The following is a 15,576-nucleotide window of genomic DNA, read 5'->3' as shown; positions in this document are numbered from 1 at the left end:
GCCTTACTAGAAAGACTCCAAGAAGGAACAGCGAGGATTCTAGGTCAGTGGGGGTCAAGAAAATTAGATTTTCTTAAAATCACAGACTCACTCCAAATGACAAGTCTGAAAGAAATGGCTGGAAAGTCAGGTCTTTATTTTGCTTTCTTTGGTATTAAAAAGGAAGGAATGGGAAAGAGGCCTTACTAGAAAGACTCCAAGAAGGAACAGCGAGGATTCTAGGTCAGTGGGGGTCAAGAAAATTAGATTTTCTTAAAATCACAGACTCACTCCAAATGACAAGTCTGAAAGAAATGGCTGGAAAGTCAGGTCTTTATTTTGCTTTCTTTGGTATTAAAAAGGAAGGAATGGGAAAGAGGCAGCAATAGCTTTAATGGCTTCAAGCAGCTCCCCAAAACAGGGAAGGCTGCTTCTGAAGTCGGGGAAATAGTTTTCACAGAAAACTAATGCTGTTGGGGAAGTCCCCACTTGCTATTCTGGAATATTTTTAGAAGTATTGTAACATTAAATCATGGTGGGCTCAGCAAAAGAAAACAAAAAAATAACATGGGTTTAAATGAAAGCCTGGGTGTGGGAGCCAAGACATTGAATGACTTCCAGATGCCCTTGGCAGTGTAATTCAGAACTGTGATGACCCTGGCTAACATTCGGCTGCAGGAAAAAGATTCTCTAATGCGGACAGATTCTGCTCTGTGAAACACAACTCTGTGTCTCTCTGGCCACTCTCTGCTGGGAATATGCATTTCCACAAGGGCATGCCAGAGCAGGGGCCCTCCACTCACACAGTGGGTCACAGAACCAGTGCTGTGTATGAGAAGGACACAGACTCATTGGTGAACCCCTAAAGGGTGGTTTCCTTTGGCAAATTGTCTTTTTTTTTTTTAAGTCACTCAAGGACTGATCTTACATCAAGACAGTTAGGTTCCATCTTTGCATTTTGTGCTTCTGACCTTTTGTCTTTGTGGCATGTATCCAAATGTCTCGTCAAAGCTGCAATGGGTCTGACCCATCTATACAGTTGCCAACCTTGCAAGTTCATTGGTATTTGGAAAAACTAAACTTCTTTCCTCCCCTCCCTCTTATTTTTGTAGGATCAGAGCCACACACAAGTGTCACAGTACCGCCAGGATCCCTCCGTGATCATGAGGTCAATTGTCCATATGACCGATGCTGCCCGCTCTGGGATCATGCCCACTCCCCAGCTGACCACCATCAACCAGTCTCAGCTCAGTGCGCAACTGGGCTTGAATTTGGGAGGAACCAGTGTGCCCCACACATCTCCTTCACCTCCAGCAAGCAAATCGGCCACCCCTTCCCCTTCCAGCTCTATCAATGAAGAGGATGCTGATGAAGCCAACAGAGTAAGTTAGAGATGGCTTAGTACAGAGCCTGGAAGACTGCTGGGCCAGGCCCTGCTCAGGCTTTCGATTGCATTTATGGTATTGCTTTCTTTTTCTTCGTGGATTTGGAGAACCGTTTCAGTTGATGGTGGTTTAGTTTTTGGTTTTTTCTTCATACACAATTTTTGGTGAAAGGGTACTGAAACGAAAGAGCAGATCTCTATGAGCAGTAAGACCTTAAGCAAATCCCTTGAGTCTTTTTAGGTTTAACTGTTCTGCTCTGCAAATAGAAGGACCTGTACTCCGGTTTCCAATATTCCAGACTCTCGAGAAACTCTAAAGGTTCTAGTTCTGAGCAAGTTTCACTTGTTTTGCGGGGGATGACCACATTTTGCTACTACTGTATCTCACTGATGGCTACTGGGTAGATTTGAATTATTCTGTACCTTGCTCATGGAGGATACACTTTTGAATGTACATAGATTGCGGATGTGACTTTCCTGAATGCCCAAATGGATAGCTTTAATGAAAACCAGCACTGTAATGGTACACAATCACTCAGTATGCTTCTACTAATGGTGTGTTTTGAACCTGTTCTGTGCTTGCCAGTTTTCTTGGTTTTAGTGTTGTGAAGGTTTCTAAGAAGCTGGGGTGGTGCTCAGTGGCAGCTAGAATTTCTACTGTGTGCAAGGGTCTGAGTTCAATCCCCAGCACCACTGAAAGGGAGAGAGAAAGCGCTCACGCAATGTTGTCTGAAAAACTCCTCCACTGGTTCTGAATACCAATGTAAAAATAGTTCCAAATGTGATTAGTGGCATAATTGATGCCACTGGCATGCAGAGAATAGAATCACTTCTGCTTGGGAGGGTGAATTGAGGAAGACCTTATTGAGTAGCTTGTATTTGAATCAGGTATGAGAAGATGCATAAAAGTTTGTGAGGCAGAAGAAAGAGGCCAGCATTCTAGTTCAGGGGGAAAATGAGGAGCAATGGGAAGTGTCTCTCCATTTAAGAGTGCCGTGAAGTTTGACATAGTCGGGAGGACAGAAACAGAAGAAATGGCTTGGGTGTGCGGTGGCAATCTTGTGTGTGCAAGGATGGCCATAAATGGACAGATACTTTAGATGAACTACTTTGGCCATCTATAGTCTGTAGAAAACAATACACAGAGTGGGTGAAGAGAAAAAATAAATTAGCTAGAAAGATTTTTGTGCTTGCTGGTTTGTCTTCATCCAAGGAAGGAATGCGTGTGTAGTACCCGGTTAACGGGTGTTGCTGAATCCTGAAGGTGCAGTGATGGAATGGAAGAGATAAATCGCATTTTGGTTTGAGAGCCAGCACGGATGGGTTTGGCCTGCAACTGATGTGGGGAGTCACTTGAGGTGCTTACGTTTCAGTCCTTTGGAGCTGGAACTTCGGAGCTGGGGACTGTGTGCAAGACAATGTGAGAGTAAGCCAGTTTGGCCAGAAGGCCGAGAACCATTATCTTACCTAGCACAGGGAAGAAGAGGAGCTAGAGAAGACTGGGCTATGCGGAAAAGAGGAGGGTGGATAGAATGATACTGCAGAAGGCGAGGTGGATTTAAGGTGAGGTGTTTGGTCATGAAACGGTGTCCAGTGAGCACCCGGCTGGGCATGGAGACGTGACTGGGTGAAGGAAGGGAGGCCCAGGTCATGGCAGCCCAGCCAGGTGTGCCTTTCCATGTCCAGCTGGAAGCCTTCTCTCCCCTGGCATGCACTCGGCCCTGTGTCAAACAGAATTTGTCCATGTGACCCCACCCTGCCTTACTCCATTGTAAGTGAAGCTTTAGGTTTATGTGAAGACAGGAATCCAATTTGTTACCTTTTAAGCCAATTATCTGATAAAGGGGGATTAAAATGATTATTATATACCTCTTTTCAGCGAAGGTATTTTTCTAGCATCTGAAACCTTTGGCGTCAACTATGAAATGTTTTTTGGTTTTTATTTTTGTTTGTTTTTTTTTTTTTAAGAGAATATATCATGATCTGTTGTTTGAAGTGTAGGACTCTTCATTTCTAGATTAGTCTTAGAAAGAAATGGTGGTTAGGAAAAACTGCACTTTTCCAAGAGAGACCTCAGAACTTGCAGACACTTAAATCTGGCTTTACCAAAAGAAAACCTGTCTTCCATTAAGTATCTAACTGAAAGGAGTCTGGTTTCCCATCCAGCTTTTAGATCATTGAGTAGAATTAAGCAAGTCGTGCTGATTTTGAAAATTAAAAAAAAAAAAAAAGACTATGGAGTCTACAGAATTATCAAATTAACCCTTAAGTTATGAAGACTGGTCTTTTAGAAGGAAGGGAGGTGAAGTCCATTTGTATTTGGTTGTCAATCAAAGTCAGGATAAGCTAGAAGTCAGGCAGCAGTTCTCAAAGATTTAAATATGCAGTGTTCTCCAGGAAAAGTTACTGCTTATTAGGTTCCTCCCTAAGAATTTTCAGCAATTGGATTAAATTCCAAATGACCCTCATTTAGAAAGTTTTAAAACTCTAGTAATATTTGAATTAGGGCTGAAAGTCCTTAAAATCCAATCTGTTAGTAACTTGAGTCAGCTCTTGTTCGTCAGGCCCAAGCCTGGCTTTTAAACAGGCTTTGGCAAATGCTTGGGGATTCTTGATGCAGATAACCACAGCCGAACAAAGCCTTCCCTGTATTTGCACTGTAATCTCAGTCAGAGAAAGCAGAGGGGGGTGAGTCATTTTCTTCCTCCTTGGATGGGTGTCTCTATGATGTGGTCAGGACAAAGCAGGTGATAGGATCTAGACAGAATGCTCAGTGGTCAAGAGCACTTTCTGCTCTTGCAGAGGACCCAGGTTTGGTTCCCAGCACCCACGTGGCAGCGCACAGCCTTCTGTAACTCCAGTTCCAGGGGGTCCAGTGTCCTCTCCTGGCTTTTATGTGTAGTGCATGCATGTAGTGTATAAACATACTTGTAGGCAAAGCACTCATACGTGTAAAATAAATATAAACAAACCAGTAAATAAATAGGTGATAAACAGCAAATTAAAAGGAAGCTTGGCTGTATATAAACTTGGGTCTCTATCCGTATCCTGCGTAGGGTTCTGACTGGAGAGCCCACATTGAGGACGTGTCTCTGTACAGAGCTGCTACATACTTACCTTGTGTAATGAGTAGCCTTCTTGTAGCTTTCCTGTTAGTCTTGATGGTTTTAAATATCAACTGGTGTTCTTTTACAGGCTGCTAATGTTTTGATGAGTATTCATTTCTTTTCTACCTCCAGTTAAAGTGGCTTTGACATTTTTATATTTCTCATTATCTTGTCCTTTCGAAAGTTATTATTTTAGAAAATAAAGATGACCTTTCCTTTATTGTGCAAGTGTAGTGATTACAGCTAATTTCTATTTGCACTTCCAGAGGCTCATTAGCACAGCAACCTTCTTGTAAAGAGAGAGAGAAAAAAATCAGCCATACAAAAATCAATTCTGACCAGTCATACAGATGGCATGTAACTATGGCAGGGGGCCTTGTTTAAAATATCCTAATATGATCCATATCCAAACTGTGATTAGGTTTTCCTTCTAAACCCTCTGACTGTGAACTGTCTTGCTCATGTGCACGTGTGCAGAATTGTATATAGATAGCGTGGCCTGGTACAGAGTGCTCTGACTTTCATTACTCATAATTGCCATGGAAAGCATATGTTGCGAATATATTGAAGCTACTTCCGGGTCTCATTAATCAGTGTGCTAAATGCTAATCTCTGCTGTCCAGTTAGCTCTAAGCAAGTTTGCCCCTCCCCCGCTTTTGGTGGCAATTCATCTGTTGATGATGCTTAACAAAACCTTCAAAGAGCAACTGTGGCTTGGAGTGAGTCTTGTTGCATTCTCTGTAAGTTCATTCTAGGCAGTGAATTTTCTTACTGCTTTGCAGGCCATTGGAGAGAAAAGAACGGCCCCAGATTCTGGCAAAAAGCCCAAGACTCCAAAGAAAAAGAAAAAGAAAGATCCCAATGAGCCACAGAAGCCAGTGTCAGCATATGCCCTGTTTTTCAGAGACACACAAGCTGCAATTAAAGGTCAAAACCCCAATGCAACCTTTGGAGAGGTCTCCAAAATTGTAGCATCTATGTGGGACAGCCTTGGAGAGGAACAAAAGCAGGTAAGGCAAGCGTCTGTCATGGAACGTATATTTAAAAAGCTACAAGAATATTCCTAGCAATCTAATATGATTGCTTCTTAAGAAAGCCTGTCTAAACTATGGGATTAAAATGTGTGCAAATAAATCCAAACAACTCTGCCTGTATTGATTTCTAGTCAACTTAAGAGTACAGGCTCAGAATCTGTTCACGGGAGACTTGGAAGAAATCTGGCCAGTAGCCTGCAAGCAAAGTTTTGATGATAATCTTTTCATTTTAAATAATGTGGAATTTTCCCTCTTTGTTCAGAAAGGGATTAGGTCCATCCTGCTTGCTTTTCCATTGATCATCTTTCTGAACCCTTGTGCTATCCTGGTGCGTTTCCAAACTTTGAAGCTGCCTCTGCATGTCTCATTATTGTCACTGAGCATTTGAAATTTTATTCTAAGTTCATTTGAAAGCTATGTAGCATGATATATTCAGAGATTTGCCATGCTGGTGGGAGATACTTCCTCGGGGGCCTGCTCCCCTCTTCAACTCCTAGCCACAAATGAAGGGAAGAATGGGGTCCTTTGGGGTTGGTCCTCTCCTGCTTGCATAAAACTCCAATTACCTTTAATGGAAGTTTGCTATATCTTATGGAAGAATAGACCCCTATCAGCAATAAAACAGAAGGATTGCTTCAGAAGGGAAGCGTAGAGAGATGTATATCAGCCCCTCATTCCTGCAGCTTGTTCACTGGAATGGTGCAGCTACTCAATGCGCCTGTTTGCTTGCCATCGGCTTATTACCATACACCCTACACTGGTTTCTGTCCCCCACATGAAGTTCTAAGGAACCAGGGAATTACTGCCACACACTTAACATATTCTAGAGAGAGGGTTTTACTTTGTTCTAATAGCCAGCCATCAGACTCCTTAATAAAGATGAAGCCCAAATCTTGTATAATCCACCAGTACTCATGTAACTCCTTGATCTCACTGTGACGGTCTCCCATCTTTTATTATTTATGATTTCTACTTTTCTTTCGTTCTTCAAAAGAAGCCCAAGATTGAGATGCCCCCATCTTTTCTTTTTTTGTCTAATTAAAAAAAAAAAAATTAGTAGCCAAGCATAGTGGTGCACACCTGTAATCCCAGCACTCAGGGAGGCAGAGGCAGGCGGATCTCTGTGAGTTCGAGGCTAGCCTCGTCTACAGAGTGAGTCCAGAACAGCCAAGGCTACACAGAGAAACCCTATCTTGAAAAACAAAAAAAAACAAAACAAACAACAACAACATCAAAGTATTTATTTGTTTATTTTGTATGCAAGGGCCGCCATGTGTGATGGGAAGTTGACACTGATGGGAAAACCTAGTCCTTATTAGAATTTAAGCCATTTGTGGAGAGGTGGTGCTCACTGCTTGTTCACTATCTAGGAAGAGGGCTTTGGCAGCAGCCTGAGATCATTTTCTCTTTCCATCATCAAACATCCTCAAAACCGGGCTTGGCTGTAGGTGGCAGGGCTTTTTGGGTTTTTTTTACATTACTCCTCTTTCTCTCTCTCTCTCTCTCACTCTCTGTTTGTCTCTGTCTCTGTCTCTCTCTCTCTCTCTCTCTCTCTCTCTCTCTCTGTGTGTGTGTGGAGAGAGAGAGAGAGAGAGAGAGAGAGAGAGAGAGAGAGAGAAAACATTTGAAAAATCAAAGCCGGTGAGACCGGGTTTTTAGGTGAGCTCTGTTTATGTGACCTAATTTGTGTAGCAGGTTTATAGCTAAGAATTTATAGCCTGAGGGTGGTGCTAATTGTGGTCTTATTTTAATAGGTATATAAAAGGAAAACAGAAGCTGCCAAGAAAGAATACTTGAAGGCCCTGGCTGCCTACCGGGCCAGCCTCGTTTCTAAGGTAAGCCTGCTGCGGCGTGGGAGCGGCCCATGTGTGCACTGCGAACATCGGTGTGGCTCCTTCAGAGCCTTCCATTAGACGCTACCCACCCGACGGGGTGAACAGTGGGAGCTCCTGTAAGCTGCTGCAGCCAAATTACTGCTCACGCGTTGCTGCTCTTTTTGTTTGTATTTTGTAGCCATATAGATACATTTTAAATAGCCTGTTGTTCTTTCCCTGTGTGGGGAGTTGGTTCTGGGTTAATGGCCTCAGTTTGAAACTAGAGATACGCTTGTCGGGCATATGTGAACATATCACAAGTTCTCTGATGGTTACATTATTGTAATCAGCAGTGGTGTGTTTTTGAGCATTTGTTTCACATCATATAAAGAAGTAAACCTCATGATTATTTAAAGTAAAATCATGTTCCAAGTACTAAGACACAAAAGTATATTTATTATGCATACAGTGATGTATTCTAAAAGGGGCTAATATCCCACAGCAGCTCTGCTGTAGGTCAATATTACCTTGATCCAAAAGGAATGTAGACATACTCTGTCTGTCTATCTGTCTGTCAGTATGTCTCTCTGGCAGTCCTAAGGATTGAACCCAGAGCCTCCCACTTACCAAGCACTCTAACTCTCAGTCCCGCCAACAGACCTAAGCTCTTACATTATTTTATCAGCTAGTTACTGAAGTGTTTGCCTTTCTAGATTCAGACAGTCTTTGGGGTGAATACTTTGGACTAAGCAGGTTTCTGCACCAAACTCGTCTCTTTTGAGACATCAGTTCCATTTGATCATTATTGTTATCTCAAGTACATAAGGCCTCAAAGGCATGTTGAAAGGACTTTCTCCCTTTTTGTCTCTTGTTCACCTGAGTTTTTTCTTCTTTGTATGATGATCCACCACGGGCAGCCATGCTGAATCAGATCAACAGAGGGCCTCCTCCCTTTGTTGACAGCTCCCGGGACACCTCCCACTTCATTAGAGACAAAACATGTATCAGGTCAATAGCAAAACCCTTTTCTTGAGATTCTGGAAGATTGTATACTGGGCAATGCACCGAGGGTAAAGTCAGATGGAAAGCAGGTTGTGCGGGCGGTGGGCACCGTGCTGGGTACAAGCACATGGAGGTGGAGAATGGTGGGCAGGGTGGCTGTGTGTGCTTCTCAGGTGGAGCAGGCTGCCTTCGGCGTACCCAGAGGCAAGGACAGGTGACCTTTGCGTGTGACTGTGTCAGCAGTTGACCACATACAAATTTAAAGCAAGGACTGCTGTCTCAACGGGAAATAAGAAACCACAACTAGGATCTTCAAGTCTGTGACTGGCTTAGAAAGGATAATTTAAATACTGACTAGAGTCAGTGTTCCAAATGTGCTTTAATGACACTTCACGAAAAAGACAGAATTTAAAAGGGTAGACTGAAAACAATTTGTTTTCTTAAATTTGGTAAACGTTGTTCACAGAGACCTGGGATTTATGTAATTAGGTGGTTGAGAGGAACTAAAGTCATAGTTGAGGTGCGTTGTCAGAAGAATTTCAGCCTGCCCCTGAAGATGCCAGGAGGCACATCCAGGCCCAGAGTGGCCACTTCCCACTCCTCTGAGGAAAATGTCTCTGTTGGGAGTTTCACAAGTTAAGACGAAGAGCAGTTGAACACTTTCAAACTTGCCTTCATGCTGAGGAGGGGTGTACATCAAACCCTCTTAGAGGAATTAGAAGCTTCTGGTTGATGAGTTTTGGAGACCTAAGATCTTAAGCCTTCAACAATAAGGACCAGTGAAAGGGCACAACAATAGGTTTGCATCACGCGCCGCTATAATCTGAGCCTCTGTGCACACATCACAGAGCTCCCATCCAAGCCGAAACGACCGTCTACTGAATGTAACTATTCGGAGGTGTTAGTAGAGGCTTACCATTAGGTTTTCAGTGAGTAAATCTTGCAGGTACCTCCACAGTCACCACGCCAGCATCATTCACCCCTGAAGTGCCGCCTCAGGGCTCCCTGATGCCACTGGCCGGAGTCAACAGATTCCATATAGTTTCTTTCTTAAAACCAGCCTGCTGGCTTTTAAATATTTGAGAGTTTTATTACAAAATGGTGCATATTCGATTTTGTGAGGCCTGTAAACGTTTCTAATGCACACTCTCAAAGATCCGGAGATGCGCACTGGAAGAGCTGTAATCCCTTGTCCTTCAGTGTGTGCATATTTACAGCACTGGCTTCCCTAAGCCTCTAGACTAGGGCCGCCCAATTCTGATGTTGCATTTCAGTCGCATTGGGTTTATAAACCAGAGAGCACTGTCCATGCAAGAATGATGCTTTACAATGATGGGTCTTGTCTAACCAGAGCCACTGGCTACACCATGTGACCCTATAGGAGGCCATTTTCTGGTTCTCTCAAGTAGCAGAATTTTATAAATCGGAGTCACAGAAAGAAATTCAGAAGTAAATATTTAAAAGTATTAAAGATGTCTCATGATACTTGATTGGAGCATGGTGTCCCCTGTTAATCCCACCACAAAGAAGAACTCCAAAGGAAGTAGAGATAGTTCAATGATAGTGTACTTGCCCAGCATGAAGGAGGCCCTGGGTTCCACTGGCACCACCAAGCAGTCAAGCAAACAGAGTAGTAAAACATGATTTTACAAAAAATAAAGGGTGAAACTATCTTTAAGGTGAAACATTCCAGCCACTTTTGCATGTGTAAAAGAACTTATATTAGCAGATATTTGGGACACAAAATGGAATAGACCTATTCCATTGTTTAACGAGTTATCACATTGTATGATGTTTTAAGGTTCTCTCTTCATCTATGAATTCACTGATAAATTCTCGGGCCTGTGAAAACAGTTGTTAAAGCTGAAACACTTCTAAAGTCATGATTACTTCCATTTGGTGTCTTCAAAGACTGTAGTTATAGTTTTTTAATATTTGAGTGGTCATGGAGGTAAACAGTTATGCGAATGGGTTTTTGACATTTTCCAGTGGTTCAGGTTTCTGGTGGTATCTCTTGTTAACGTGCAAGTACTCCCTGAGAACCACACCGTTCTGCTTGCGTAGTGCACGAATGACTCCTCTCATAGCTTCCATACAAGTCCACTCCAACACCCTGCCACGTTAAAGAAGGGGAACAGATACGTGAATAAACACCGCCAGAGACCCAGAGGTGTACATTGGTAGAGCTGAGATCCATTGTCTTTCAAAGAGTGTTGCTTCGGAAGGGAGGCTAGAATGGGTAGAGTGAAGAACTGTTACTTTTACAAGGGGTATCAGTTATGTCATTTCCCAGGTAATGCTGTGTAACAACCAACCACAAACCCCAGGGACATGCAGAGATAAGCTTTCTCAGAGAGAGCCAAGTGGCTGGCTTCAGCCTGAGTCCTGCTCTTCTGTCTGATTGAAGGAGCAGCCCACCTGCAGTTGGGTGCTGACAGGGGCTGGCTCCCGGTGAGGCAGGGCCACGGCTCTGTCTTTCTGGGGGGACTCTCAATGTAGAGAGTGGAAGCGTGCACCATCCCTCAAGGAGTCAGCATGGAACTGGCACACTTTCACCCTCATCCCATCCCAGTGAGCAAAGGCGCCACCGCAGCCCAGCCTCCCGGTGGAGCAGAGCCAAATTGACTCTGCCTTCAGGAGGCCCTTAGATGGTCACATGACAAAGGCAGTGGGAAGCCTGAGTAGTGGTGGTTTTTTAGTAGTTTTTGAGTCAGTTTATAGTAAATGTTGATAGATTGTAACATTCTGGAACTTCATCTCTCCCCATGCAGGCTGCTGCTGAATCAGCTGAAGCCCAGACCATCCGCTCTGTCCAGCAAACTCTGGCATCAACCAATCTGACATCGTCCCTCCTTCTGAACACACCACTGTCTCAACATGGGACAGTCCCAGCCTCACCTCAGACTCTCCCACAGTCGCTGCCTAGGTCGATCGCTCCCAAGCCCCTAACCATGAGACTACCCATGAGCCAGATTGTCACATCCGTCACCATTGCGGCCAATATGCCCTCGAACATTGGGGCTCCACTGATAAGCTCCATGGGGACGACCATGGTTGGGTCTGCGGCCTCCACCCAGGTGAGCCCTTCGGTGCAAACCCAGCAGCATCAGCTGCAGCTGCAGCAACAGCAGCAGCAGCAGCAGATGCAGCAGATGCAGCAGCAGCAGTTGCAGCAGCACCAAATGCATCAGCAGATTCAGCAGCAGATGCAGCAGCAGCATTTTCAACACCACATGCAGCAGCACCTACAGCAGCAGCAGCAGCAGCATCTCCAGCAGCAGCTCAACCAACAGCAGCTGCAGCAGCAGCTGCAGCAGCATCTCCAGCTGCAGCAACTGCAGCACATGCAGCACCAGTCTCAGCCTTCTCCCCGGCAGCACTCCCCTGTCACCTCACAGATCACATCCCCCATCCCCGCCATCAGCAGCCCCCAGCCAGCGCCTCAGCAGCACCAGCCTCAGATCCAGTCCCAGACACAGACTCAAGTATTGCCGCAGGTCAGTATTTTCTAAGGTGCACCAGGCACTGGGATCTGAGGGAGGCGTGGGTCGGAAGGTGTACGGACTGGAACTTGTAAGTTGACTCCGGTTATACAGAAATGTGTAACAGGTCAAACGGTCCTCTCAAGTGTCTATTAGATAGGCAATAAGAACTGCGGTGTAGCTGGGAAGCATCTTTTAGCTGACTATACATCACTTTGTTTTTAAACAAGAAAGCTGCGCTCTGTCATGTGCTGCCTTTTTTATTTATTCAGGCTAGACCTACAATATGTGAATCAAACCGTTTAATGAATCCTGGGACATACTGATGACTGTAAACTGGCCTTTCCGAGTCATAGAAAAAAAATGGCCTTATTTCTCCAGAAGTGAGTGAACCACACTTCCAGGCTATTTGAACTTCTGAAATAAAATAAATAACTGAGTACAAAGCACAGTTGTAACTACCTGAAATATGAAGATCCAGTTTCATACAAACATTTGTATGATGTGAATAGTTGATGGCATTTTTTTGTCATGAAAAAAAAAATAATGTAAATCACAGACTTTTGCCAAAGCTCTTATTTTTTTTCTAAATCTCTCCAGAAAAAAAAATGCAAGTGATTCAATTATTGATTTATTTACTTATTTCTACTTTGTATCCATGACTTCTCTGAATCAAACCACTGTATATGTTGTGACAATATCTACGGCCACTGTTAGCCCATTATCTTCCTTCTGATTAGAAGAAATGTGAATACTATATTACGTGTTTTGAGTGACAAGTTTCAAAAAATAAAAACACTGTATTTTTAAAAGGGAAATGCACTTAAATGAAACAGTTATTACGAAAGTTAAGATTTAAAAAGAAAAAGCAAGAGTTTTTATTATGATGTAATACCGGTAGAATATTGAATATTTAAAAGGCACACTACATCTGAAATAATCAATGTAAATATTTTCTTTCCAAGTTGTAAGTTTTCATATCATGTGTTGTAAAGTTTTCCTAAATGAGGCTTTAACGTAAACACTGGTGACATAAACCATTCATTGCTACATTGCTTATTGTGTTTTTATGCTGTTTTATACTTTTTTATGAGTTATGATAGCAGCAATTAAGTTGTTTGTATTTTGCTTAACTAAAACAAAATGCTTTTATCTTGCTATAGAATAAACACATTTCAGTAAAATCTGTGGACTGTATTTTGATGCATCGACAAGGACACTGTTCACTTTTCAAATAAAACGGAATGTCAAATTTTACTTCTGGTCCCTTCAATACGTTAAGATGGGGAACATGGCACCAACCAGCCTGCCTGAGCTGACTGCCATCCTTCATTTTCATCCAGAAACACAATATTCATGACCAGGAATTGGGATTTTACAGCCAAACACCAAGGCCCTGAAAAAAAATGTGAAATTATGTTGTTTTTTTTTAATTATCTTTTTTGTAAAGATACAAATAATTATGATATAAATAATTACAAATAAAATACAGATAAGATACAAATAAATTTATGGAAGGCAAAATGCAGTTGTGTTCTGTTCAGGGCTGGAACTGTTTGCCATTGTGTTATTATTTCTATTAAAGTGAATGGTGGATCCTAATTTTGAGGCCAAAATAAGAGTTTCGGTGCCCACCTCCCCCCTTCTTCTCTGCTCTGTGGTGGCTTCTCTTTGAGAGCTGCGTGACCATGGTCCCCAGTTGTCTTGCATGATTAATTACAGTATCTCTCCTGTCAGAAACTGTAATGAAGAGGTCTTGATAAAAATTGCAAATTACCACTGGCAACAGTCTTAAACTGCTTATGATAAAATGAAAATTAAAAACAGCAAGTGTCAACCCTGACTGGAATCCTAATCTGGAAAGAATGAGGGTACGCATAACGGTGCCTATTACAACTGTGTGCAAGACATTCAAAAATAATAGAATATGGATTCCTCAAAGTTGTTGTACTTCAAAGAATATTTACTGTATGTTGTGGGTTATGAATAATGAATTTTGCTTTCAATATTTCATAATCCTCTCATACCCTGTATTATGTACAAATATTGAACAGCGAAAGATTCTAATTATAAATTTATAGGTTTCTTGCTGTAGAAAAATTTATGTCTAAATTGAAGCTTTTCATAAGATGTATTAGTTGACAGGGATCAGTGTTCAAACAGTCCTAGAAAGACGCCTAACCACATCTACAAGGGGCCAATTGTGCACCACAAAGCAGTCAGCTGCCTGCAGCAGACCCATCAGGAGCAAAGCCAGCGTTCAAAGAGTCTCTGACTGGAAACCAACATTGCATAGCAATAAGAACATTTGATATTCTGTTGTGGGACCTTTAGACAAATGTCTTCAAAATTAATTGCTAAACTACATGTGACAGTAATTGTGTCTTAGTTCCATAATTGTCATTTTGAAAACCCATGAAGTATTGCTGGGGAACAAAAAATGTCACTGGTGATGAGGCTTAATTGCAAGTGAAATCTGTTTGCAACTGTTTGCAGTTTCAGGCCGGTGTTGTCACAGCTATTACGCGATCTTTTTTTTTTTTAAATCTTAGATTTTTATCACATTTCATCCAATTATGTAAAGCGGCTGATGGTCAATTCCAGGGGAAGAAAAAGATAGTTTAATTACTACAATTAAAAAAAAATAATCACCGGGCAACACTATATAGTTAAGACATCAAAGGAATTGAATTATATAACAAGTACCCCACTCTTGTTACCAAGTTGTTTTAATTGGGATTCACAAAAAGCTCTTGTGCTTCCATTTACATGAGTGACTGGTTTCTGTCCCTGCATCTAAGTAAGGCTTTGGTAGCCTTTCTTTAGTAGGTCAGAAATAAATCCGGGTGTTGAAAACCAGTGTGGGAAGCATGGTACCTGATTGGGTAGACCCCTAAATTGTTCCATGGACATTGAGAGTCTCCCTTTCCCCACACCCAATCTCCATCACACACACACCTTGCCTTGTCCCCTGCTGTGAAGACATTATTTTACTGCTCTAGCTGTGTTCCCTTTCTGCGGTCACCTGTATGGTGTTTGATGAGAGCGCATAGGACTTTCCATTTTCAGCTGCCATGGGGTCATTAGTTCCTGACTCAAAGAACGGAAACTTAAATGCCTTCGTGCAGCATAATTTCTGCAATGTATTACCACCTGACTGAAGGCGTTCGACACAGATGGATTAATATCTCAAGTTTAAGTAGGAGTCCTGTGCTGTCCACTCAGCGGGCTCCAGACATCTGAATGGTCTCTTCCCGTTTCTCACTTCACAGAGCATTTTCAGCACTGGACTTCAATCTAACCTTTCCTCCCCCTCACCCACCCCCTTTGTTTGGCTTTTGTTTTGCAACAGCTGTTATTATCGTTTTTGGTCAGCTGTGATTGCTGGAGGCAAAATAGGACCAGATGGTGTTTTGCTATGCATGAATGGAGCATTAGAGGAGTTGGGGCTGAATAGGCCAAGTTTGAATGGGGTCTATGCACCACCTGCCTGCCTTCGCTGGAGCAGCGTACACACCACAGTAGCATGATCCGTCTCAGACCTGCTAGAGTAGGATGGCAAAGTACAGGCTGGGGTGGCTTTCCCCCCATATTTATTGATCTTCCATGCACTAACAGAATAATGTACTGTACAGTCAATTTGAGTTAATTGCATATGACACAGCATGGACATGTAATCCATCACTCTAGAATTCTGGTTCACTTTAAGGATTTCATTGCTCCTTAACACACACACACACACACACACACACACACACACACACACACACACAC

General features: G+C 42.7%; 1 protein-coding gene across 4 annotated transcripts in view; it reads left to right on the top strand.

The window, feature by feature from the left end:
- The window catches only part of Tox3 (TOX high mobility group box family member 3), a 99,773-nt gene extending 86,714 nt beyond the window's left edge, over positions 1–13,059 (top strand). For 2 of the 4 annotated variants that reach the window (XM_055621607.1, XM_055621606.1), the window contains exons 4-8: positions 1,092–1,361; positions 5,253–5,480; positions 7,259–7,339; positions 11,092–11,817; positions 12,075–13,059. In XM_055621607.1, the coding sequence (XP_055477582.1) occupies positions 1,092–1,361; positions 5,253–5,480; positions 7,259–7,339; positions 11,092–11,817; positions 12,075–12,128 (1,359 nt within the window). In that variant the 3' untranslated portion in view covers positions 12,129–13,059. Of the gene's footprint in view, positions 1–1,091; positions 1,362–5,252; positions 5,481–7,258; positions 7,340–11,091 lie in introns of all 4 variants that reach the window. The other 2 variants (XM_055621609.1, XM_055621608.1) reach the window with 1 other exon arrangement.
- Positions 13,060–15,576: the final 2,517 nt, after the last annotated feature.

The sequence above is a fragment of the Psammomys obesus genome, unplaced genomic scaffold (assembly GCF_907164565.1).
Source record: "Psammomys obesus unplaced genomic scaffold, mPsaObe1.curated_primary_1811, whole genome shotgun sequence".
In the NCBI taxonomy this organism is placed as follows: Eukaryota; Metazoa; Chordata; class Mammalia; order Rodentia; family Muridae; genus Psammomys; species Psammomys obesus.
The sequence above is the reverse complement of the archived record's forward strand: the minus strand, read 5'-3'. Positions and strand labels throughout refer to the sequence as shown.